The following is a 24,937-nucleotide window of genomic DNA, read 5'->3' as shown; positions in this document are numbered from 1 at the left end:
TTCTATGAATTCTTCTGAATTCTTTTTCTTCTATATATATCTGAAGTTTGCTGTTATCAAGTCATGAATAAATGATTGAATAAAAAGCATTTATTAGGTACTTATTATAAGCAAAACATTGTGTTAAGCATTAGGGATACAAATAGAAAAGCAAGACAGTCAACTCTCAAGGAATTCACATCTTACAAGGAAAAATAACAATTTGCACCTCTTCTTTGCAGATCTTACTAAAAATTGCCATAATGATTCATTTCTAATATATATATATATATATATATATATATATATATATATATAGTTATTCCCTTAGCCCATGTGCTGGATGAAAATGAGGCTAGAATCCAGAGGCAATCCCAGAAGTTACATTATAATTGCATCCCTCAGTGAATCCCTGCCACTGCTAAGTGTGCTAATCCTCTCAGATTCTATAAAAATAGTCCCCTCCTGAAAAAAAAAAAAAAGGGCTATGAATTATAGAATTTTCTAAGACCAAGTAGCTGGAAGAATTTAAGGTGATGTGAAGATGGGAGTTTAAGCATTTTATAACACCTAACATGGTCTCTCACATGTAGCAGATACTCAAAATTTTCTGAAAGAATAACTCATTGAATTTTAAAATAAATATTGGAAGAAGATGGGGACTGACTGTCTCTTCAGCCCTTTAATAAAGACTCCTTCTAAGTTGACATCAACGTACAGTCATACTCTTTGATACCAGTAATTCATATAGCTTTCACACTTTCCTTTGGTTTGATCTTGTAGATCATATATTTCCATCTTGTCCACAAGGATAACATGACAAAATTTGTTGGTCACTTTACTGAAATCTACAGAATTTTCCACATAGAAAAAGGAGAACAATTTGTACTAAAAGAAGATATGCTGACTTTTTGCGTCTACTGCTTCCTTCCCTTAATGTTTATCAACCAGTTCTTTGATAAGTCATTCTAGAGTTTCTCCAGTATTCAGAGCCAAGTTCATTAGCCTTTAGTTTGCGGAATCTGCATCGATCCTTTTTCTTTTTTGAAATCCGGAACACCAAGTTATTCTGAGCTTCAGTACTCCTGACATTTCCTTATAGCACTTTGTCACATTTTTTTTGTATCATCTTCCAATTCCTGATCTTGCTTCCAATTCCCATAAATATCTTTTTAAAATCCAAGCTGATTGATCACTGTAATCTCATCAGTCTCTCTAGACAACTTCCCATTTTCCTCATCATCAAAATTATTTCTATTTGGGTCTTCAGAATTTTCTTCTTTTGAGATTCCTATCCTTCCTAAATTGACTTTCCTGACAGAAATTTAGTTTATGAAATTATTTATACTTGCTGTAAATCTTTTTAAGTCTCTTCTTCTAAAATCTAGAGTATATGTCAAACATTTCCTCATTTACATTGCCATTGTCACAAAGAGACATAATGCTATTATGAAGTGCTAACTTCCCCCAATGTGTTAATCATTTTCATTTCAGTGGCCACCTCTCTCTTGTTGGTCAAAACCAAGTCTAAAAGAGCAGTTCTTTTCATCTTTTCCTCTACCTTGTGAACAATGAAATTAGTATAAAGCTCAATCCTTATTAGCTATTCTACTTTTAACAGCGAATGTTCTAGCAAATGTTCAGGGAATTAAGACCCTTATCAATATCATATCATGCCTCTGAGCCAGGCTTGTGAGTTTTCTCAATTGCCCTTTTATTTTTTCCTTTTGTTCAGATGGTCTGTATTATACTCTGTCAATGTGACTTTTATTTCTTTTTCCATTGATCTTCACCAAAGTGCTTTCCATAGTATTTATCCATGCAATTTTTAAAATTTTGTTTTTACCACAAAAAAGTTTAATTTTAAAGAAAAAAGAAAAACAAACCTCCTGTAGCAAATATGTATAGTTGAGCAAAACAAAATACCATTGTCCATATCCATAAATGTTTCAATCTGTGCCTTGAATCCATTATCACTCTGTCAGGAAGGAGGTAGAGCAAATCATTATAGCCAAATCTACCTCTACTTGTTCCTCTGTCTCTGTTTTTCTCTTTCCCCCTTCTTTCCCCCCTCTTTCTTTGTCTCCCATTGGGTAGAAGCATGAGAAATCTCCTGTACCTAAAGAGTTTCAATTTCTCTACTAAGATTTTAGAATCCCTACTTACACTTTCCATTGATCTTCTGGCAATATTACTTATCTGCACACAAACTGCCAATAGTTAGTAGCATTGATTAGGTTTGTAAAGTCTTGGGAGTTTCATCATGTCTTGCAATATGCCTCCATTAGGCCACAGATGTCTATATGATTAATTCCAGGTTGACAAATAGCTACTTTGATACTGTTTGGCAGAAAGTTTTCAACAAAAGTCACTTTTTCGTTTTCTTTGAAGCTTAGCTGGATCATACCTCTCTTCATGGCACCTGTGGGTTTACATTATTGTTCTTTGGAACAATACACCTTATACCTTATACTTCAAAGACACCAATTCCCCACCCATGAGATAAAACAAAGTCTATTTGAAGTCATGGGTCCTTGACTCCCATTCTAGTGTTCTACCCACCTTATCACATTGCTTCAATAAAAGAAGGAACAAGAAAAGAAAGATGGAATCTTGGAATTAGAAGATATTAAAGGATTATCTACTCTAGGCCTGAATAAGTCTCCCCCCGCACAACATTTCTGATAAAGAGTTAGGCAACCTCCCTTTAGAAGATCTGGAAAATGAAAGAATTAATAACTCTCAGAAAGGGGAGGGGAGAGGGAAGTCTACACCAAATAACCTGGAAAGATCCTCATCAAATAATAATATAGAATCATAGAATCTTATTGTGAGATAGGGCTTTACCAATAATCACATCCAAGATTCCCTAATGGTTACAATGATGACAAAAATTATCTGCTTGACTATGTGCTCCCTCAGTTAGACATGAGTGTCTTTTCTGCTTAAACAAAATATTTCTAAATGTAAGAAAGCTGTAAGCTTTGAAATAAGAGATACTGTTAGAACTACAATCCACTGCACAATCAAAAAGATGAACCAATTAATGGGAAAAAAGCAAAGAATCCATCAATAGGACAGCCCATATTGCCTGTCTTTTTGGGCCAATAAAACATTTAAATTGACGAGCTGCCTAGTTTCCAAAGCACAGCTGCATATAAATATTTAGCGGAGAACCAGGCTATGGGACCTTTAAAGCTGTGCTTGCTTTGAAGGCAGTTTTCGTTGTTGCTCCAACTGGGTTGGTCTTCACTAGGCTATGGGTGCCTGGGGAGGCCATTTAACAAGGTTCCCTGTGACAGAGTTTTTAAAGGGGGAAATAAGGGAGGGGAACCCATTGTTCATTTGCTTCCCTTTCAAGAAATATTTGCTTCTGCTGACAAGTCATAAACCCCAGTCTGAGAATTGAAAAGCAAAAAAGCAAAGGAATGTGGGTTAGATGCTCTGACTTGGACACAGTCATAAGAAGTCCAAAGCCAGCATAGTAAGTGCTTTCCTTTTTTTAATGTATTTAGCATTCCAGGTTTTTTTTCTCATGCTACTTTCTATCCCTTGTCATATCTCCCCTTTCTGTTACTAGATTTAATGTCACAGATCCTTGATTCAAATCTTAGTTCTGCCACTTATAATGTGACCCCAGGCATGTCACTTAGCCTCTCTGAGGCCTCAGTTTTCTTATCTGTAAAATGAAAAATTTGACCAAGATGGCACTTAAAATATTTTCCAATTTTAAATTTATTATCCTATAATTCTATGTTACCTTAATTAAGCCACTTCACTCCCTTTGGCCTTAGTTTAAACATGTATAAAATCAGGTATTTGAAAGGTCCTTCCCATTTATAACTCAATTTAATGCAATTTACCTAGTATTTACCAAGTACTTAGTATGTTTAAGGTATGGTGGTAAAGTAAGAAATGTCAAATAAAAAGTTCTAAAGGATCTTTCATTCTACTGGTTGAATGGGGGCTATGACAACATAAATATAGGCAAATAAATTCAAGGGATTCTAAAAGTCTCTATGCAGTTTAAAATTTTAATAGCTTAAAACTGAACTAAGACACTTGGAACACCCTGGACAGAATAACTTGAGGAAGAAAAGAAATATTATAGATAGGGAAATTCTCATAGGAAGTGGAATCTTAACTGAACATTAAAGGCCAATAATTCTAAGAAGGAGAGATGAGGGGGAACATTCCAAGAATGCATGCCAGCTGATAGAAAGGTAAGAGATAAAATGCCTTGTTCGGAGAACAGCAAGTCAAGAACTTTGGATAGAACACAAAAGAGTACATGAAGATCATTATGTGAAATAATCTTGGAGAGGTAGGCTGGAAAAAATCCATGAAGTACAAAACTGAGAAAATTGTCTTTTACTTTAGGATCAATAAAGATTTACTGGATATTCTTGAGCAATAAAATGACATGGTCAGATGTGTACTTTAGGAAGATTATTCTGTCAAATTTGTAGAATTTGAATTGGAGAAAGAAGAGACAAGAAGTATAGGGAACCAAGTAGGAGGTTATTATAGTAATTTAGGTAAGGAGTCATGAGACCTTAACTAAGTTGACAACTGGACAGGATGGAGGTAGACTTGAGAGACATAAAGAATGGAAATGAAATAGAATTGTCTAATGATTGACTATGTGAAGAACAAAGAAGTCAAAGATGCTATTTTTCTAAGATTGCAATGCAGAAAGGATAATAATTCCAGTAACAGACAAAAGCACAAGAGCACAAAAGCACATAAAAGAAATGTTTGTTGAGTTAAATCTTGCTGGAGGGGTGAATTTTGTGAGGGTAGGGAGATGTCTATGCAACAATAGGTGGAGCTGTCCACCAGGCCTATAGTGCTGAAATTGTATGAGTCTCACCACTCCTATTCACTGTTATGAAATTATTAACCTGTGGTAATTTTAAATTCCTTACTATGGCACCTACCTAAGCCATATTCCTAATTTTATATTCAAAACTTTTCCTTCCATTTTTGTCCCTCCTACATTTCATTCCTTCTGGGTCATAGTTTGTGCTAGCTGACAATGGGTAAATAGGTAAAGCCAATAAGCCCATCTTGGCTAATGTGCTGTCCCCAGGTTACCCCTCCCCAATGACATTATGCCTCAACTTAACAACATTGTCTTTCTAATTAAGAAGATTTCTGTTATTTTGTTTAATTTTTATCCAGATCTATGATGAGAGCACTCTATTGAGTTCAGATCAGTAGCTATTTCTGCAATTTCCAACACTAAAAAGCATTATTTACAATAATTCTATGAGAGACTCAGAGGAAGACATGAACTCATATTTTTTTTAAACTATCTCTCTATTATATCAATTTGCTTTCCAAGGAATTATATAAACAGTGAAAGTGACAACTATTGAAATAGGTCAGTAGCCATGTGATTTTAGGTAAATCTCTTTCCTTCCTGGACCTCAGTTTCCTCACCAAATCTGGAAGAACCAAATTAAATGATTTTGAATTAGAATTCTCATGCTAACATTTTTTAACACAATGTCTCTAAAGTAATCTGAAAGTAAAGGTGTCTTTTAGACAGAATTTATCCTATTAGTAATTCTATGATTATATGAATATGAGATCTAATATTTTCTAAATTTTATGAAAATTTAATGATTTTAACACATTGGAACACAGTATGGTTAGTACATGGAATCAGGTAAGACGTGGATTTATAACTCTTATGGCATATGATAATAGATAATAATGGATAACATATATAACACTTTAAGATTACAAAGCATTTTACATTTACTGTCTCATTGGTTTATCACAATAATCTGATAATGAAAACATTGAGAGGTTATATGACCCCAGGATCATATAGCTAATGTGTCTGGGGTGGGATTTGCTATCAGGTTTTCATAAACCTGCATGACTTTAGGTTTAATGCTTATATTTATACTGGGCAGCCTCAAAATTTATTTCTTTTTTGAAGTGAAAATGCTATGATGTGATCTACATTCATTTTCTGTTACACCCCTATGGACTACTCTAACCTGGTAGCTCCCCTTAGAGCTACTCTTAATGCCCGTCCGTTGACGGCACGGCTAGGCCACACTTACCTGTCTTCGGGCACCAACCCGGATCCCATAGAGACAGACCACCATTAGGTAGGGGTGAAGCGAAAGAGAACTTTGTTCTGAAATAGCACATATTTATATCCCACTGATCATATGGGAGAAGGGGGACGTCCTCTAGGAACCTGGCATAATATGATTGGCCCAAGAAGAAGGAGGGAGGCATGCTAGGCTTTGAGAGCACTAAGGAGGAAGGCGTGGTACCTGGAATCAGACACCGCCTCATGGGGGTGTGCCCCACCTCCACATAGGCCTCGCCTGAGCCTCAGAACCTCTCTTCCCTCAGGTCCTCCCACATGCCTTGAACTGCATTCCTTGCTTCTAGAGGCTTTTTAACCCTTACAATTTTCCACAGACCATTCTCTGGGTGTAAATGGCTCTCATCATCATAAAATCATTGGAACTGGCCTGAATCATCTCACTTTTGAGAAGAGCCACAACCATCAGAATTGATCATTATATAATTTTGCTGTTTCTATGTACAATGATCTGATTCTGCTCATTTCACTTAGCATCACTTCATGTAAGTCTCTCCACGTCTCTCTGAAATCATTTTGCTGATCATTTCTTATATTCCATAACATTCATATACCATAACTTATTTGGCCATTCAGTATTAGAAAAATTGTCTTTCATACCACAACATGCTGTAGCAAAAAGTAATTATGATACTATATCATAGATAAAGGTTTTCTGAATTTGACCAGATTGGAAATTTATGAGAGGCAATCCTAAACTTTCTCCCCATTAACTTTTTTTTTCCCCCTGAGGCTGGGGTTAAGTGACTTGCCCAGGGTCACACAGCTAGGAAGTGTTAAGTGTCTGAGACCACATTTGAACTCAGGTCCTCCTGAATTCAAGGCTGGTGCTCTATCCACTGCGCCACCTAGCTGCCCCCTATCCTAACCTTTTTCTTGGCTCTATTTTGACCATTTCATCTTTCAGTCCAAATGGAAATAAAGCAGCATTTTTTTCATTCCATAGAGCATCATCTCAAACTTTCCATCTCCGAATTCCAAATGTGCTTAGTCTGTACTACACCATGGACACTTGACTTGTGACATCCTATGGCTATTTTCTGCATATGTCTTTTGTCTTTCCTATCATAAGCTTCTTGATATCAAAGACTATATCTTATCTCGAAAAATCTACCCAATCTAGCTATTAGTAGTAGATACTTAAGGAATACTTGAATTTATTAGAACTTAATCAATTGAGATTTTAATCTTTGTTTTAGTTCTAGTTTTTCTCTTTTAGGAGCAGAGTCCTTCACAGGGAAGTTTTATTAGGAGATAATGGGCTTGGACAAATCCCTTATCACTGCAGTGACTAGTGGATAGATAAGGAATCCAGGAATTATTAGGGCAGAAAGAGGCTATTTCTTTCAGCCATCCCACTATAATTCAGTCTTTTGGGCTATTATTCATTTTTGTAAAACTTTTTTTTTTCCTTCAAGGCTGCCCTTTACATTCAGTTTAATCATATTCATAGACAAATCTGCAGGGATACCAGCATAGAGGATAATTTATGTCAGGACTATATGCATTACACTGGACACATATCTAGGCAGAAGGTAGGGGGAAATATAACTTAATGAACCCAGTATAGTCCTCAGTAATTTCCTGGAAAGTTGTGTTTGACTTGACCAACTCTGTATTAGAATCCTCGAAATGATCAATAAAATTGGCAACAGGGGTCATTGTTATCATCTTGTATGACTTCATGTAACTCATTTCCCTTTTCTGGCCCTCCTCTGTCAAAATTTGGGGTGTCGGACTAGATGACTACTAAAGTTCCTGCAGCGCCTCAATCTCATGATCTTACCCTCTTGTCAGTAGGTGCTCCATGTGGACAATCTGTGGGTGAAAGGAATAGAGTCACACTGTCATTCAGGGCACTGAAGATGAGGCTTATAGTATCTTGGCTCTGTACCTTCAGTTTAATTTGTTCATTCATCTGTAAAAAAAAAATGGGGAAAATATTATTGTCTTAATCATCCCTGATTGTCCTTTCCTAGTCATAAAATAAAAATTGTTGAAGATTCATTGTTCTGCTCTACATAAGTTAAAAGAAAAACACAGAAATTTGTCTTGTGACATATTTACAAATGGCTCCTGACCAAATGCAGAGAAAATTTTTTGCCTTACAGAACCAGTGGGACTGTTACTATGACAAGATAAGCAACATAAATAAACCCTTCTCTGCATCCTCCCCCATGGCTTTCTTCTTTCTTCTGGTTTTTAGAGTCCTCAAAATCTCATCATTTTCTAAATATCTTTTAACTGAGTTCCTTGTTATGTAACACAAGACAATTTCTGGTTTATTAGGTAAGGATGAGAAACTCAATGAGTTCAGTAATGACAAAAACAAATTATGGTGGACTGGAAAGCCTTTCTGGAAGAAGTGGGGCTCAATATATGCCTTAAAGGCTGGATGGGTGGGGATCAGCCATCCAGAGATGAGGGGTATTCAAAGTGGGAAGAAGAGCACAGGCCTTTAAAGGTGGGAAGGTGAAAAAGTATGATATTTTATGAAACAATATATAGACCACCTGAAGGCTTTGGGCAGAGTGGTAGGATGCAAGTAATATTCAAGGATGATGACCACTAAGTCCCTTCCAACTCTGAAAAAAAAGCAATGCACAGTAGGGGTTCCCAGGATGAAGAAGAAGGGAATAAGTGGTGCAAAATTAGGAAACTTGAAGGTAGGCAGACCAGTTACAAAGTTTTCTTTCTAGTAAACTCTTGTTGTAATTGTTTTCTAGATTCCTCTTTCTGGCCCTTAACCACATACTGAATTTCTATATTATTATTATTATTTTTGCTTAATGGGTAAATTAGAAGCTGTGCCTTATTCATCATAGTATCCTCTATGGATTCTAGAACAGGATTGGGTACACAGTAGGTACTTCATACATGAATGAAATTCTCTGATGGGGCCCAGGATACTTGCAAAAACATTCTTCTCTGAATGAAATTCTAATAGGGTTTGGATGGCTCTATTGAATAGACAGATTGAATAGATGAATTAATGAATTAAATTCTACTGGATCCTAGAACAGTCTCAGAAAGCTGCAATTCTCCTCCATTAATGCAAGGGAAAACTACACAGGCCTGACCATTAATATACACTTGCACTCTATGAATTGATGGTCTCTTACCTTATACTCTAATGATATCAAGGTCCGCTTCTTGGAATTCCAACTCCACTTATGAACTGTATGTCCCAAAGTGTCTTTTATACATCCACCCTCATGATTCATCATAAACATACATGGATAGCTGGGAGAAAACATACAAGGATGAACTGAGAGAAGCAAGGATACACATTTTGATTGGATTTCTTTTCATGACTTCTAAGGAATAGTGTGTGTGTCAGGGGAGGTGGGGGGGGAAGGGATGTAGCCCTGTGCTACAAATAGTAGGTGGAGGCAAAAAAGGACAAGTCACTAGAGATAAAAGCCCTGGAAGATGCTCCAATGGATTTTACCCTAACACAAGTGGCATTTTTTTCTTGGTTGACTCTGTCTCTCAGGATCTCCCAACCACCAGGGTGATACGGAAATGGGAAGAAGGTATGGTGGATTCCAGGACATGTCTACTACATTACCACCATCTTCCTTTATTTCTATCCTCTGGCATAAGACAATGCTTATAGTACCTATCTTCCCTTGGTCTTTTCTCTAAATCACCTGAACTCTTGAGAGATCCAGAGAGGCAGGGACAAAAATCTGTCTATCTTGACCAGGCACTGCAAGGAACAGAGTGCTGGTCCTGGAGTCAGGAACAACCATCTTAATTGAAATCTGGCCTCAGACACTTACTGTGTGAAGCTGGGCAAGTAACTTAATCCTGTTTGTTCAGTTTATTCAAATGTAAAATGAGCTGGAAAAGAAAATGGCAAATCACCCCAGGATCTTTACCAAGAAACTCCAAATGGGATCACAAAGAGTTGAACACAACAAAAGTGACTCAACAAGCTAATATGTGGTTTGCAGGAATTGCTTTTTTATTTGAACTTGGTACTATTAGACTAAATGATCTTTAAGGCTCCTTTCAGGTGTAAATATGGACTATGACACTTTATATTCATAGCCTACAATGAAGTTTGGAGCCTCTTGCCCTATTTCTCCTACACTACTCACAAAAAAAGCCTTGAAAATAAAGCACATTGTACATATATTGTATTTAACTTATGCCTTAACATATTTAACGTGTGTTTGTCGGCCTGTCATCTGGGGGAAGGGGTGGGGGGAAGAAGGGGAAAAGTTGGAACAAAAGGTTTTGCAGTTGTCAATGCTGAAAAATTGCCTATGCATATATCTTATAGATAAAAAGCTATAAAAAAAATAAAAGCCAAAAAATAAAATAAAAAATAAATTAAAAAATGAAAAGAAAACACATTTTCACTTTCATATTCTATCTTCTATCGGTTGAAGGGCCAGGCATTTTTTCAAAGGACACAGCACATAAAAGATTCGAGACATTCAAATCTTCTTGAGAGATTGGGGTAGTATCTCTTGTCTTGTTTTTCTGATGAGTTTTTCCTTTCAGTATGGGACTATAATACAAGGAGGCCTATGGAATTCAAGACTCTGCTCTGACTCCATTATAGTCTATCATATGTATGGGAGGAAAAGGTGGAGAGTGGAAAGACAGACAGAAAGGTCTATAGATATTGGGGATGGGAGGGGAGTCAGACCAAGAATGGATTAACAAAAGCATTCCAATTCAGAGGCTGTGCACCAGAACAACAAAATGACTCCAAATGCAGCAGAGAGGGGATTAAACTTGTATAAGGCATAGTAACAGGTGCCAATTGGCAGCTCTGTTAATTATCCAATTCCAGGCCACAGATCCAAGGATGACTTAGGAGTGGGCCTATACTTATGGTTTTCCAGTGTGAGAAGCCGTTGCAGGTCCTAATTGTGTAATGAGCAAAGAAGCAAGTTCAGAAGCAACTATGACCCATCAGGGTCCCAGTCCATCTTGAAGCCTACAGAAGAATAAGCAGAGCAGGTATCCCAGACAAAAGATCAGTCTGAGATTCTGTCACTCTGAATCAGCATAGATTTCCAGCTGGCAGATAATGATTGAGTCCTGAACCAATTTACTAGAACTCCAATTAAAGTAAGCCTGTATATGTTTTGTCTAGGGCCAAACCCATATCAAGAACTTGAAGGAAAGTGATCAGACTTTCCCTTTCATCAGATCATTTTTGGAGCACAGAGATCTTGCAGGTTTCAGTCTTAACTGGATCCAAGATCCTGGAATAATATAACACTCAATGCCCCATGAAAATAGCAATAGGAATCAAGAGTACGTTAGGTTATCCCAGACATTCTTTTCAGAAATACTCAGAGTGTGCTTCTAACATAAAGTCCAAGATGAGAACATAGTCTGAAAAAAGGAGAAAATAAAAACAAAAACAAAAAAGAATTCTATTATAAAAAATAAATCTAGAAGATGAAATGGACCCCAAAAGAAAAATGCAGCTTGGGCACAAGTTCAACCAGGATTTCTGGGAGAGAGAAAACAAGAGAAAGACAAGTTTAAGATATTTTTAGAAATGAAATTAAAAGTACTAGCTGAAAAATGGAAAAGAAATGATATGTAGTGAAAAGAATTGAAAAAGAAAATTAGGAGAAATGTAGAAAATTGTTTTGCTTGACTATATATGTTTGCACCTGTACTTTCTTCTCAATTGGTGTTGATAGTGGTATAGAGATGGGAAAGAAGGAAGATTTTTTTTTGATCAGGAAAGAAAAATTTAACTTTTAAAAAATGATGGATGACTATCTTTCAAATATATTGTTAAAAAGGATTCTAGTTAAAGTATGGTTTGAACTGTATGGCCTTTGAGGCTCAAAATCTATGACAGAATGATGAAACTGAAGATTTGAGGACTCATAGGTTTAGAATGAGATGGAAGTCAACAATCTATTATTTGTGATAAAAGATCAATAGTTCTTACCTTTGTCCTGCTACTGCTTCTTAAGATCCTCCAGGCCTTATGACATGTCCACTCCTATATTTTATAGCCTCCTGACACTAAGTTTGTTTGGATTTTGCAATCCACTCCCTTGCTGAACTCTTAGGACTCCTGACCCTTCCATCTTGACTAGCAGCTGAACTTTCCATTATGTGTTGCCTTTTCAGATTAGAAAATTCACTCCTTGAAAATAGGGATTGGGCATCTTTTTCTATTTATATCTTCAGAACTTAACATGTACTTGGTACACTGTAAGTGTTTAATACTGATTTTTTTTTCATTCAGATGTCATGTTCTTAATATCACCGATTCTAATAACCCACTCACCGATTCTTGAGATTATACTGTACATTCCCATGGCCTTCAGCAGTAAAAAGACCTATCATGGAGAAGCTTGGGGTATCATTGAAAATGCAAGTTGTATATCTTCCCTTGCAGCATGTAGGAATCTGACACACAGCAATATTTCCTGAAGGATAGCTGGTGGGGACAGTCAAGTCAAATAAAGAGAAATTTCTCAGGATGCTTGATGGGACCCAATGAATTACAGAAGAAAGCATGCTATATCTAGAGCCAAAAGGCCTAGATTCAAATCCCAGCTCTACCAGTTACTAGCTGTGTGACCCTGGACAAATAATTCAATCTCTCCAAACCTCAGTTTCCTCATCTATAAGTGAAAGAGAGGGAATAAAATTATGTGAAGAATATGAGAATGATTAGACTAAGAAAGGTAAGAATTTAGGACTTCCAGGTCTGGATATATTTAAGACAATGCCTTGGGTGCCACCATTATTGGGGGCTCCTTATTTTCCTGTCCCTCTCTTGATATTCTATTTATGCTTATACATGTATATTTTATTAGGCTCCTGGGTGGCACCATAGTGGCTAGAGTGCTGGGGTTGAAGAAAACCCATCTGTTTGAGTTCAAATCTGACACATAAATACTAGCTGTGTGACCCTGGACCAGTTACTTAACCTTGCTTGCCTCAGTTTCCTCATCTATAAAATATGCTGGAGAAGAAAATGACCAACTACTGCAGTATACCTGCTAAGAAAGTCCCAAATAGGGTCATAGATTCAGACATGACTTAAATGGATAAGAATAATGAAGGGGGGATTTCTGGGCATTCCTGTGGTTGTGACATGGGGAGAGGGGTGGACAGAAGCTCCAAGACAGTATAGAAGTCACTCTTGGGAAGCCCTTGGAGGATAGAGGGATGTTGGGATGGGTAAGCAAGAGCCTGAAATGAGGGGATGAGAAATCCCATACTGTCGATTCCTTTTAAACCAATTGATATATTGATATTTTACTATTACCTTCTTATATATAATATATATGTATATATATATGCATATATATATATATACTTCCCTCCTCTTCTATAAAAGAAACAACAAAGAATTCTTTCTTGCAACAAAGAATAAAATAGTAAAAGAAAAAATTAACTCCATAAAACTAACCATCAATACACCAACTGAGTGATGATATACAAGTAATGTTTCATTCCAATGTTCTTTAACTGTGTAAAGAGGAGAGAGTTTCCTTTTTTTTCATTTCTTCTTAGAGATCAAGCTCAGTTGTAATTAACCAATTATTCTTACTAACTTGGTGCTAACTGATGCCAAGTTTGGCTCTTTCTTAGGCTGCCTTGGGGCTCCTTAAAGAAAGACAAAGCCCATGTTATTCTTCTCTGAACAGAGAAGTGATGGGTTAATATGTAGAATGAAACATATATTTGGGGGTATAGTTAATGGGGGAATTAATTTTTTTCTTGACTATGCATATTTGTCACAAATAGGTTTTTTTTTTTCATTTTTTTCTTTTTTCCCACATGGATGAGAAGAAAAAATGCTTGATAATTAAAAAAGAAATTAAAAATAAAGCAATTGCCTATAGTGCCCTTCACCAATTGATGGCTTCTGGTCAACAAGATGGGCTTACCATTAAGATGACAGGATAAGAAGGGCAGCTAGGTGGCACAGTGGATAGAGACCTGGGCTCAGAGTCAGGAAGATGACAGGATATCAGTCTAGTCACAACTAAAGCAAAGTTTGAGTCCTTTTTATCAAACCAACAGGTTTTATATGATCCCAGCATGGGTGGGACCAAGAACCAGGTAGATAATGTTGTTAGCAAATAAAGACCTTGGATGGGATAGAATCCTGTATTTGCATTATTAATATTTCATCTCTCTCTCCTGGCTAGCTTAGATGAATCTAATTCATGGACATCTTCATGGGGCACCAGGGCAGTTGATCCTATTAAATTCAGTGAAGAGCTGGAAAATGATAATGCAGGCGGTTAGGGGGAACCCACTTGAATGAGCCCTTTGTGTTTAATATACTATTATATATTTGGAAGCTGAGGCTGAATAAAACGTGATGAATGGATTCATTTAGCAAGAGAAATAATGTGACATCTTTGACTAGGAGCTTAAATTCTGAATTCCCAGTTCGGCTAAAAGGCCAAATTGAGCTTAAGTTCCTGGAGCAGCCTGGCTGCCTGACTATCCTCCAGCCCTTAGAAAGGTTGCTAAGCCAACTCAGACAATTTTTCTATTTTTCTGCATCTGGGGCCCCTGAGTAGTAGGTGGAGTTAATCAAATTGATCCTCTGATGCTTTTACAAAAGAAGAAGGAGAAGGAAGGAGAAGGAGGAGGAGAAGGAGAAAGAGGAGGAGGAGAAGAAGAAAAGAAGAGAGGAGGAAGGAAGAGAAAGAAAAGGATAAAGGAAACAAAGAGAAGGGGCTTTATTTTAACTATCCCTAGGAAGGGAATCTGGCAGGGAGGAAGAGTGGGTGGAGGGAGCACCACTCAGGAACAAAGATCATCAAAGCTACACTATCCCACAAATGTCTTGCCAGCCATTTCTTTCTTTTTTTCCCCATCAAATTAGATAATGTACAAAGCAATTTGCAAGTCTTTAATACAACAAATGCTAGTTTTTAGTACTATTTTTCCTTTCAGCCTATATGGAACATAAATGAGAGATGAGAGAGATAAAGATAGAGAAAGATACAGAGAGAGACAGACAGAGACACAGAAACAGAGAGATAAGAGAGAAAAAGAGACTGAGACAGAGACAGAGACACACACACACACAAAGATATACCAAGAAAGAGACAGAGAGACAGGGAGAGACCAGAGACAGAGAGAAAAAGAGACAGAGACAGACACATAGAGAGATATACAGAGAAAGAGACAGAGAGACACAAAGAAAGCCAGAGAGACAGGGTTTCATTGTCACTACTCTTAATTGCTACCCATAAGCAGTCTCAGACTTTGGAGTATGTACTCTTTTAAGGGATACTGACAACAGTTCTTGCCTTCCTGAATAAGAACAGTAAAACCCATTTTCCCAGCAGTCAATTGCCAAGTAATCTTAACCAATTCAAGACCTTTTACTAAAAGTAAAAATGAAGTAAGTCAATAACCATGTAAAATTAGCCATTGTCATAGAGAGCAATGAGGGTAACAGTTGATTAAATGTCTGGTTAATGCTCCTTCAGAGGAAGCTAGACACAGACATACATAAAAATACAACTATTTTTATGAGAACTCAGCAGAGATCACTACTTTATAGATAAGAACTTCAGTTGCTCACTAGAGGGATTCTGGTCTTACATGCTAACCTTTTTTTCATGCTCACCTATACTCTTTTCAGCATCTGTCCTACTATGTGCAATGCATGTAGGGTACCCAAAAAGTCTGATTAAAGCTTTAAGTTGGCTTGCTAGTTGGTGCAGTGTTGGTTCTGGACTCAAGAATATGAGTTCAGACCTGATCTTAGATACTAACTATGTGACCCTAGGCAAGTTCTTTAACCCTGTTTGTCCCAGTTTCCTCATCTGTAAAATAAACTGGAGAAAGAAGTGACAAGTCACTCCAGTATCTTTATCAAGAAAACACTAAATGGGGTCACAGAGCTAGATATGACTGAAAAATGACCGAACATCACTTTTAAGCAGTTTGATTAGCTTAAAAATTCACTAAGAGTTTTGGGATATCCTATAGAAAGACCTTGTCATATATATGTCCATTTACTTCTACCCATCTAAGCATCTCTAGGAGACTGATGCTTCCCTATAATCTCATTTTTATTATCCCCAAGATTGTGTTGCCACCTGAAATATCTGGGCATTCACTCCTTTTCAGACTTAAATGATAATTAAGATTGGAGAGAAAATGGATGAATAATTATAAGGGAAAGAATAAGTGTTATAATATGTACAAAATTTAAGAAATAAGAAAGCTCAATAGTAAAGTGTAAAATATAACTATAAAACTGGCTAGCACTAAACTAAATGAGCCTCATCCCAAACCCAGTAGCTTTGGCTTCTCAAGGCAGGGCAAAATTTTTAAGACCAAAGCAAGATCATATGCATTTCTTCCTATTCCAAGCCTGCCCTAGACTGCTCCTTCCCAAGAGACTCAGATCTTTGGCTCCTTCCACTTTGTGATCTTCCTCACTAGATAAGTGGGCAAATTATAATAAGTAACCTACCTTTAGTCAAACCATGATCTTATCTAGGTAGTGTGTTTTACCTGTTCAATATATCCTGACCCACCCCCAAATCCTACCTGATTATTACAAGAAGATAATTAAACCCCAAAAGAACATAGTTTCTAGTTTTCTTCATCCCACCAACTCACTTTCAAGTTCATTAAAACAAAATCTTTTGTTTACAAGGTCATTCAAGGACATATAGATTTTAGTGCTCTTGACCTTAGGGAGGATTTTGGATTCATGCTGGGAAGGTTGATGCATTTGGTCTTTTGGCACAGGGAAACTTAATTTGTCAGCTCAGATCAGGCTTCAGGTCCCTTTAGGGTCTAGATTGTTTCAGATGCTTCTAAGTTAGGAGCCAGTATCCATATCAATGCTTTTCCATGAAATGAAAACTTTTGAGAATGGGCATCTGAAGTGAGGTGGAGGAGGCTCCCACAAAGTGAAGGATACAAAACAAAGCTGGTCCCATCATAGAAGGTGTAATGAAACTTTAAGGCCTTCTTCCATTTGGTATCCACTGGTTGAGGCTGCTGAGGAACGGTGTGATGGCGTGCTGTAGAATGTAAGCGAGCCTTCGAGTCCCCTTTATGGACACTATGAGAACTGGTCTTTTTGTCACTGTAGTTGTGTAAAATGACAGGGGAAGAAAATTTCTTCCCTTTCCATGAGTTCTTTTCAGCTTCTCTGGAAGAAATAAGTGGGGAGTGAAATTCAATTGGGTTTCAACTCAACAAACAGGGTCCTAGTGCAACTCCCTATACTGGATCATTCTGAATTTCTATTCATGGACTTGCTAACTCTAAAGTTTTCTGGACTGTCTAGTAGAATTAGCCTAAGCACAAGATCTGAAGATGACCAGTGATTAAATGGCAAGAAGAGCTATTCTTTTCTGAATCTATTAGGACAAACCTGTCAAACCCAGATCTATCCATACAGCTAAGATCTGGCCCATAGTTCACAGCATGGTGATTTTCACCCAGTAGGGACTCAATACATATTTATTAAATTATATTAAGAAATCTTGCTTACATGAGTTACGTTAATAATAATAATGCAAGGAACAGAATCATGATGACAAAGTTTAATGAGTATTTTTTCCTAAGCTTTTCCAAACAACTTTTAAAAATGTATTGAATTGAATTCTAAGTTACATATCCAACAAAAAGTCACAATCATTTTTTTCAATCCAGAATAGCTTGGGAGGGCAGAAGGAAAGGTTTTTGGACACTGGAGTCGGGGCAGGACAGGAACATGGCACAGAAAAAGTGATAGTAGTTATGTCTTTAAAGTAATGGCAGTGATAAAAGATCTGGAATGCTTAGCATCCAGAGATGGTAAGGGTTAATCCCCTGATTAAATCCTGATTAATCCACTGGTCAAAACTCTGGTTAGGAAGAGATTATAGGTGACCTTTATATTAGCACTGGGTTTAGGACCAGGTGCCATTTGGCAACTTCATTCCAGGTTACAGTTTCAGGGTGGAGGAGTTGTGGTCATAAAGGAGGAGGGGTTCTATCTGGGTAGGAACTAGAGTATAGATCAGAAGGACACTGACCACATTTTCCCCCAGATCACATCAGCTTAGAAACACTGAAAATTTATAGGTCCAGAGAACTAGCTGTGAAAACAATAAGACATAAAGGGTTAGAGCTGAGAAAAATCATCTTGCCCTACTTACCTCATATAGATGAGTAGAATCCAGCTCTAACATAAAGCCCAAAGTAAAGAAATAGAAAAGAAAAATGAGCAATCAGAAAAAACAAAACATGAACATAAAATTCTATTATGGTGCCAGAGAAGTTTATGACACAAACTCAGAATAAGAAAATGATTTGCAAGAAACTGGAAACTGAGTGGATACCCATTAGTTGGAGAATGACTGAATAAGTTAAAATATATGAATGTTATAGAATATTATTGTTCTATAAGAAATGATCAGCAAGCTGATTTCAGAAAGGCCTGAGAGACTTACATGAACTGATTTAGTGAAATGAGTAGAACCAAGAGAACATTATACACAGCAACAACAAGATTATAGGATGAGCAGTTCTGATGGATGTTGCTCTTTTCAACAATGAAGTTGTTGATTTAGGCCAATTTCAATAGACTTGTGATGGAGAGAGCCATCTGCATCCAGAAAGAGGACTGTGAGGACTGAACATGGATCACAATATAGTATTTTGCCCTTTGTATTGTTATTTGCTTTTATTTCTTTCTCTCTTTTTATCCTTTTTGATCTGATTTTTCTTGTGCAGCATGATGTGGAAATAAGTTTGGAAAATATGCACATGTTTAATCTATATTGGATTACTTCCTATTTAGGGAAGGGGAATGAGGAGAAGGAGGAAGAAAAATTTGGAGCACAAGGCTTTGCAAAAGTAAATGTTGAAAACTATCTTTGCTTGTATTTTGAAAATAAAAAGCTATTATTAAAAAAAAAAAGAAGACAATGACTTGAAAAATATCTGCAAGCAAAGCCTCTAAAAATGCAGATTGGACAAAATCCTGCAAGATTTCCTAGAAGAACTAATATAAAAAGATATTTTTAAGAGAAAAAAAGGAATTAAAAAGAAATAAAAGCCAAAGAAAGAAAATTGTGGAAGAAATTAGAATAATGCAAGAAAATTATGAAAAAAAATTATAGCTTGGTAATAGAGGCACAAAAAATAGAAAGACACAACTCTGTAAAAAGCAGAATTGGACAAAGGATAAAAGAATGCTAAAATGACAAAAACCTCACTGAAAAAAATCCCTTAAAATTAGAATTAAGTAAGTGGTAGCTAATAATTCCATGAAACATCAAGAAATAATAAAACAAAGTCAGAAAAATAAAAAAAATGGAAGAAAATGTAAAATATGTCATAGATAAAACATTTGACCTGAAAGTCAAAGAGAGATCTTGTACTATCTGAAAACTATGATTTTAAAAAAAAATAATGTAGATACCAAATTTCAAGAAATTATTAGAGAAAACTGCCCAGATATCTTAGAACCAAAGGGCAAAATAGAAACTGAAAGACTCCATTTATCACCTCCTAAAAAGGTCTAATAACAAAAACAGGAGTATTAAATCAAATTCCAGAGCTCCAAGGTGAAAGAGAAAATAATGAAAGCAGCCTGAAAGAAATAATTCAAATACCATGGCTTCATGACATGATCAAGATGACACAAGGTTTAACAGCTACCACTATAAATAAATGGAGGGCTTGGAATATGATATTCCAGAAGGCAAAGGAGGTAGGATTACAGCGAATAATAAACTACCCAGAACAATTGAGTATAATCTTTCAGAGAAAAAAAATATTAATGAAATAAATTCCTGCATTCCTGATAAAAAGAGCAGAGTTAAAAATAAAATTTGGCATTCAAACATTGAATGAAAGTAGAAAAAAGTAAACATTGAGTGAAAAATCCAAAGGAAGTTAACAAGATTATTTTATATTATAATTGTTTATATTCCCAAATGTGAAGGTGACACATGTAATCTTTAAGACTTTTATTATTATTAGAGCAGTTAGTGGAGCATAAATGTGGGTCTATTACTTATGGATCATCTCAAAAGAAAAAAAAAATGGAGGTCTGAGAAAGAGGGATGTACTGGAACGAGAAGGAAGGCAGAGGAAGAATCCAGAAAATTATCTCACATAAAAAAGAAGTGTATGGGGAAGAGCTTCTGTCATAGAGGGGATAATGTCTGGGGAGCAGGTAATCCTTAAACTTCACTGTCATTTAAACTACTTCAGAGAATGAAAACTACACACACACACACACACACACACACACACACACACACACACACATACACACACACACATACATGCATACTGCATATGCACTATATACACACAGAGTTGGGATTCAAAATTCAGTTTGCCCAATGGGGAAGTAGCAAGGAAAAGACTATGAGAAAGGTGGGAGGTGATAAGAGCGATAGTAGATTAAGGAAAGCAGTGGTCACAAGCAAAAAGACTTTTGAAAAGGAAATATGGTAGAAAAAGAGTAGGATGGAAGAAATATACATTGAGTAACAATGTATGTGAATGTGAATAGGGTGAACTCACCCATTATATGGAAAAAGATAACAGAATAGATTAGAATCCAGAATCCAATAATATATTGTTTATAAGACACACTCTTGAACTAGATAGATATATGTGGAGTTAAAATAAAAAAACGAACAGAATTTATTATGCTTTAGCTAAAGTTAAAAAAAAAAAAGGCAGAGGTTGCAATCATGATCTTGAGCAAAGGCAAAAAAAAAAAAAAAAAAAAAAATAGGCCTAACTAAAAGAAACAATCTGGGAAACTACATTTTGCTAAAAAGTACCACAGCCAATATTAGACATATATTCACTGAATGACATTGTATCCAAATCTTGGAGTAAAAATTAAGTGAATTACAAGAGGAAATAGTAAACTGTTAGTAGATAACCTCAATTTATCTCAATTAGATCTAGAAAAATTTAAACATAAAATAAATTAGAAATAATTTAAGGAGATGAATAGAATTTTAGAAAAAGTTAGATATGATAGATTTCTGGGGAAAAAATGAATGGGAATAGAACGGAGTATATCTTTCATTTTTTAGTTATACATGGCACCTACACAAAATTTAACCATATATTGAGACATAAAAATCACAAATAAATACAGACAAACAGAAATATCAAATGCACTCTTTACGGACCATAATGCAATAAAAATCACATTCAATGAAGGACTTGTGAAGTATAGATTAAAAATTAATTGGAAACTAAACAATCTAATCCTAAAGAATGCTCCAAAGAACAGAACATAGAAACAATCAATAATTTCATTAAAGCAAACAAGGAAAGAGCATGCCAAATATGTGGGATGCAGCTAAAGCACTACTTACAAGAAAATTTACATTTCCAAACATTTACATCAATAAAAGAGAGAAAGAATAGATCAATGAACTGGTTATACAACTACAGCAACAAAACCTAGGATAAATAAATTCAAAACTTCTAAATTAAACACCAAAATAGAAATTCTAAGCATCAAAGCAGGGATTAATAAAATCACAAGTTTAAAAACTAAACTAATAAATAAAACTAAGATATGATTTTTGTGGGGAAATAGTTAAACTTTGGTTAATTTGATTAAAAAAAAGAAAAACAAATTACCACTATCAAAAATGAAAAAGATTATTATTCTACCAAAGATGATGAAATTGAAGCAATTTTTAGGAGTCAGTTTGCCTAATTTTCCAATAAAACTAAAAATCTAAGTGACATTAATGATATTTATAAAGATATAAATTTCTCAGATTAGAAGACGAATCAAAATACTTAAGTAGCTCTATCTTAGGGGGAAAAAAATTGAACAAGCCATAAACAAGATCTCTAAGAAAAAGAAAAAAAACCTGGACTAGCTAGATTTTTAAGTAAATTCTGCCAAAAATTTAAAGAACCATTACTTCCAACACCATGTAAACTATTTTTAAAAACAATTAAGATCAAAAGAGTATTACTAAATTCTATCTTTCACACAGATATGGTTTTGATATCTAGAGATTAAGTAAAAAGAGCAATACTCTGCATCTCATTTTGTCATAAAATTTTCTCTTACCCATATATCTTATAGGTAAGACTTCCAGGCTCCCCTAATTTGTTTCTTTTGCAATTATTTATATCTAAATTAAGAACCTACTTTGATATTATCTTGGTATATGGTGTAAGGTGTTGATCTTCTGCCTAGTTTCTGTCAAACTGCTTTTCAATTTTTCCATCAATTTTTGTCAAATAGTGGCTTCTTAAGTTTTCAATTATTTTTTAATCTGTTTTCATGGTCTTTTATTGAATGCAATCTTTACAGTATTGTGACCTGATATGTATTCATTTAATATTTTGTGTTATTTGGTTGTGAGATTTTTATGCCCTAATAAGTGGTCAACTTTTGTGTAAATGTCATATACCACTGGGAAAAAGGCACATTCCTTTCAATTCTCATCCAGTTTTCTCCAGTAGTCTATCATATCTTTAACTTTCCTAAAGGGTCATTCATTTTAACTTATTTTTGGATATATTTATTTAATTCTGATATAGAAAAGTTGAGTGGAATAATTTTACTATTTCCTCCTGTAACTCAATTTAACTTTTCCTTTGAGAATTGTATGTTATATCATTTGTTGCATATGTTTAATAGTGATATTACTTCATTATCTATGGTACCTTTGGCAAAATGTAGATTACTTGCTCAGCCTGCAGTCAGTAATACCTGAATTCAAATTTGGTCTTAGACACTTACTGTGCGATTTTGGGAAAGTCACTTAATTTGTGTTTGCCTTAATCTATTGGAGCAGGAAATGGCAAAACACTTCAGTATCTTTGCCAAGAAAACACTACAGACAAATATTAGAGGGCTGTGATCCATAAGGTCACACATAGTTGGACAAGACTGAATGACAACAAATTTCATGGTTTATTTTTTGAAATTAGATCTAGTTTTGCTTTGTCTGAGATTATTGCTACCTCTACTCCAGTCCTTTATTTTTACTCTGTTTCGTGTGTGTGTGTGTATGTGTGTGTATCTTTGTGTGTGTTTTAACATTGTTGGACTCTTGATTTTTATCTGCTTTATTGGCTTCCATTTTATGCAAGAGTTCATCCCATTCACATTTACAGTTATGATTACTGTGTATTTCTTTCCATCCTATTTTCTCCCTCCCTCCTTCCCTCCCTCCCTTCCTCTCTCTCTCTCTCTCTCTCTCTCTCTCTCTCTCTCTCTCTCTCTCTCTCTCTCTCTCTCTCTCTCTCTCTGTCTCTTTGTCCCCATCTCCTAACTTCAAAAGTTTGTTTTACTATTGTCCACTACTTCCCCAAGATTTACTCCTTTGGGGCAGCTAGGTGGCACAGTGGATAGAGCACCAGTCCTGAAGTCAGAAGGATCTGAGTTCAAATCTGGTCTCAGATACTTAACACTTCCTAGCTGTGTGATCCTGGGCAAGTCATTTAACCCCAACTGCCTCAACAACAACAACAACAAAACAACACAAAAAAAAACACACAAAAAAACCCAAACAAATTTGCCTTCTTTTCTATCATTGTCCCTTCCATTGCCCCCTTTTCTTCCTACTTCCTTGTAGAACAAGATAAATTCTATACCCAATTGAATGTATGTTACTCACTCTGTGAAAGCTCTTTTTTCATGTCTTTTTAAATAATTTACTCCATTCTACCTTTCTCTTTTCCCCTTTTCCAGTGTATCTTTTTTTCTTACCCCTTAATTTTATTTTAAAATCATCCTGTGATAGTAAATTCACACTCATGGTTTCTATGTATAACTACCATCTAATTGCCTTAATAATGAAGTTCTTAGGAGTTACAAGTGTGATCTTCCCATGTAGGAATGCAAATAGCTTTCTTCATGATTTCACTTCCTGTTTACCTTTTTTATACTTCTCTTGAGTCTTTTATTTAGAAATCAAATTTTCTATTGAGCTCTGTTCTTTTAATCAGACATAGTTGAAAAACCTGTTTCATTAAATATCCACCCCACCTCCATCCCTTGAAGGATTATACTTAGTTTTGCTGGGTAGATGATTCTTGGTTCTAATTCTACTCCCTTTGCTTTCCAAAATATCATAATCTAAGTTCTGATCCTTTAATGGAGAAATTGCCAAATCCTATGTTATCCCAACTGTGGCTCCACTTGTATTTGAATTGTTTCTTTCTCGCTGCTTTCAGTATTTTCTCCTTGACCCAAGAGCTCTGGAATTTGGCTGTAATACTTCTGGGAGTTTTCATTTTGGAACCTCTTTCAGGTAGCAATAAGTGCATTCTTTCAATTTCTATTTTGCTATTTGTTTCTAAAATATCAGGGCAGTTTTTCTTGATAGTTCTTGAAAGTTATTTAGTTTCTGGCTTTCAAGTAGTCTAATTCTTAAAATATCTTTCCTTGATTTATTTACAGATCAGTTCCCTACCCCCAATGAGATATTTACATTTTCTTCTATTTTTTTTTTCATTCTTTTGACTTTGTTTTATTGTTTCTTAATATATCCTGGAATCATTAGCTTGTGCTTCCCCAATTCTAATTTTTAAGCAATCATTTTCTTCCAGGAGCTTCTGTACCTAAATTTCCTTTTGGCTAATTCTGTTTTTAAGGAATTTTCTGTTCATTGGATTTTTGTGCTTCTTTTACCATTTGGCCCATCCTGGTTTTTTAAAGGTCTTACTTTCTTTAGTATTTTTTGTGCTTTTTTTTTTTTTTAACCAAGCTGTTGTCTCTCTTTTCATAATTTTCTTGTCCCACTCTGATCTCATTTTTCAATTTTCCTTTACCTCTTGTTTGATTTTTTTAAATCCCCTTTGAACTCTTCTAGGAGTTCTTTTTGGATC

The 24,937-nt window shown here is 35.6% G+C and overlaps 1 protein-coding gene across 2 annotated transcripts in view; it reads right to left on the bottom strand.

Annotated features, from left to right (window-relative positions):
- C1H3orf20 (chromosome 1 C3orf20 homolog) overlaps positions 1–24,937 on the bottom strand; it is a 90,037-nt gene that overhangs the window by 40,524 nt on the left and 24,576 nt on the right. For both annotated transcript variants that reach the window (XM_074283822.1, XM_074283823.1), the window contains exons 6-9: positions 17,025–17,258; positions 12,393–12,545; positions 9,235–9,355; positions 7,899–8,030 (exon numbers count right to left, since the gene is read on the bottom strand). In XM_074283822.1, coding sequence (XP_074139923.1) covers positions 7,899–8,030; positions 9,235–9,355; positions 12,393–12,545; positions 17,025–17,258 — 640 coding nt within the window. The remainder of the gene's footprint in view (positions 1–7,898; positions 8,031–9,234; positions 9,356–12,392; positions 12,546–17,024; positions 17,259–24,937) is intronic.

This window comes from Sminthopsis crassicaudata, chromosome 1 (genome assembly GCF_048593235.1).
Source record: "Sminthopsis crassicaudata isolate SCR6 chromosome 1, ASM4859323v1, whole genome shotgun sequence".
Lineage (NCBI taxonomy): Eukaryota > Metazoa > Chordata > Mammalia > Dasyuromorphia > Dasyuridae > Sminthopsis > Sminthopsis crassicaudata.
The sequence above is the reverse complement of the archived record's forward strand: the minus strand, read 5'-3'. Positions and strand labels throughout refer to the sequence as shown.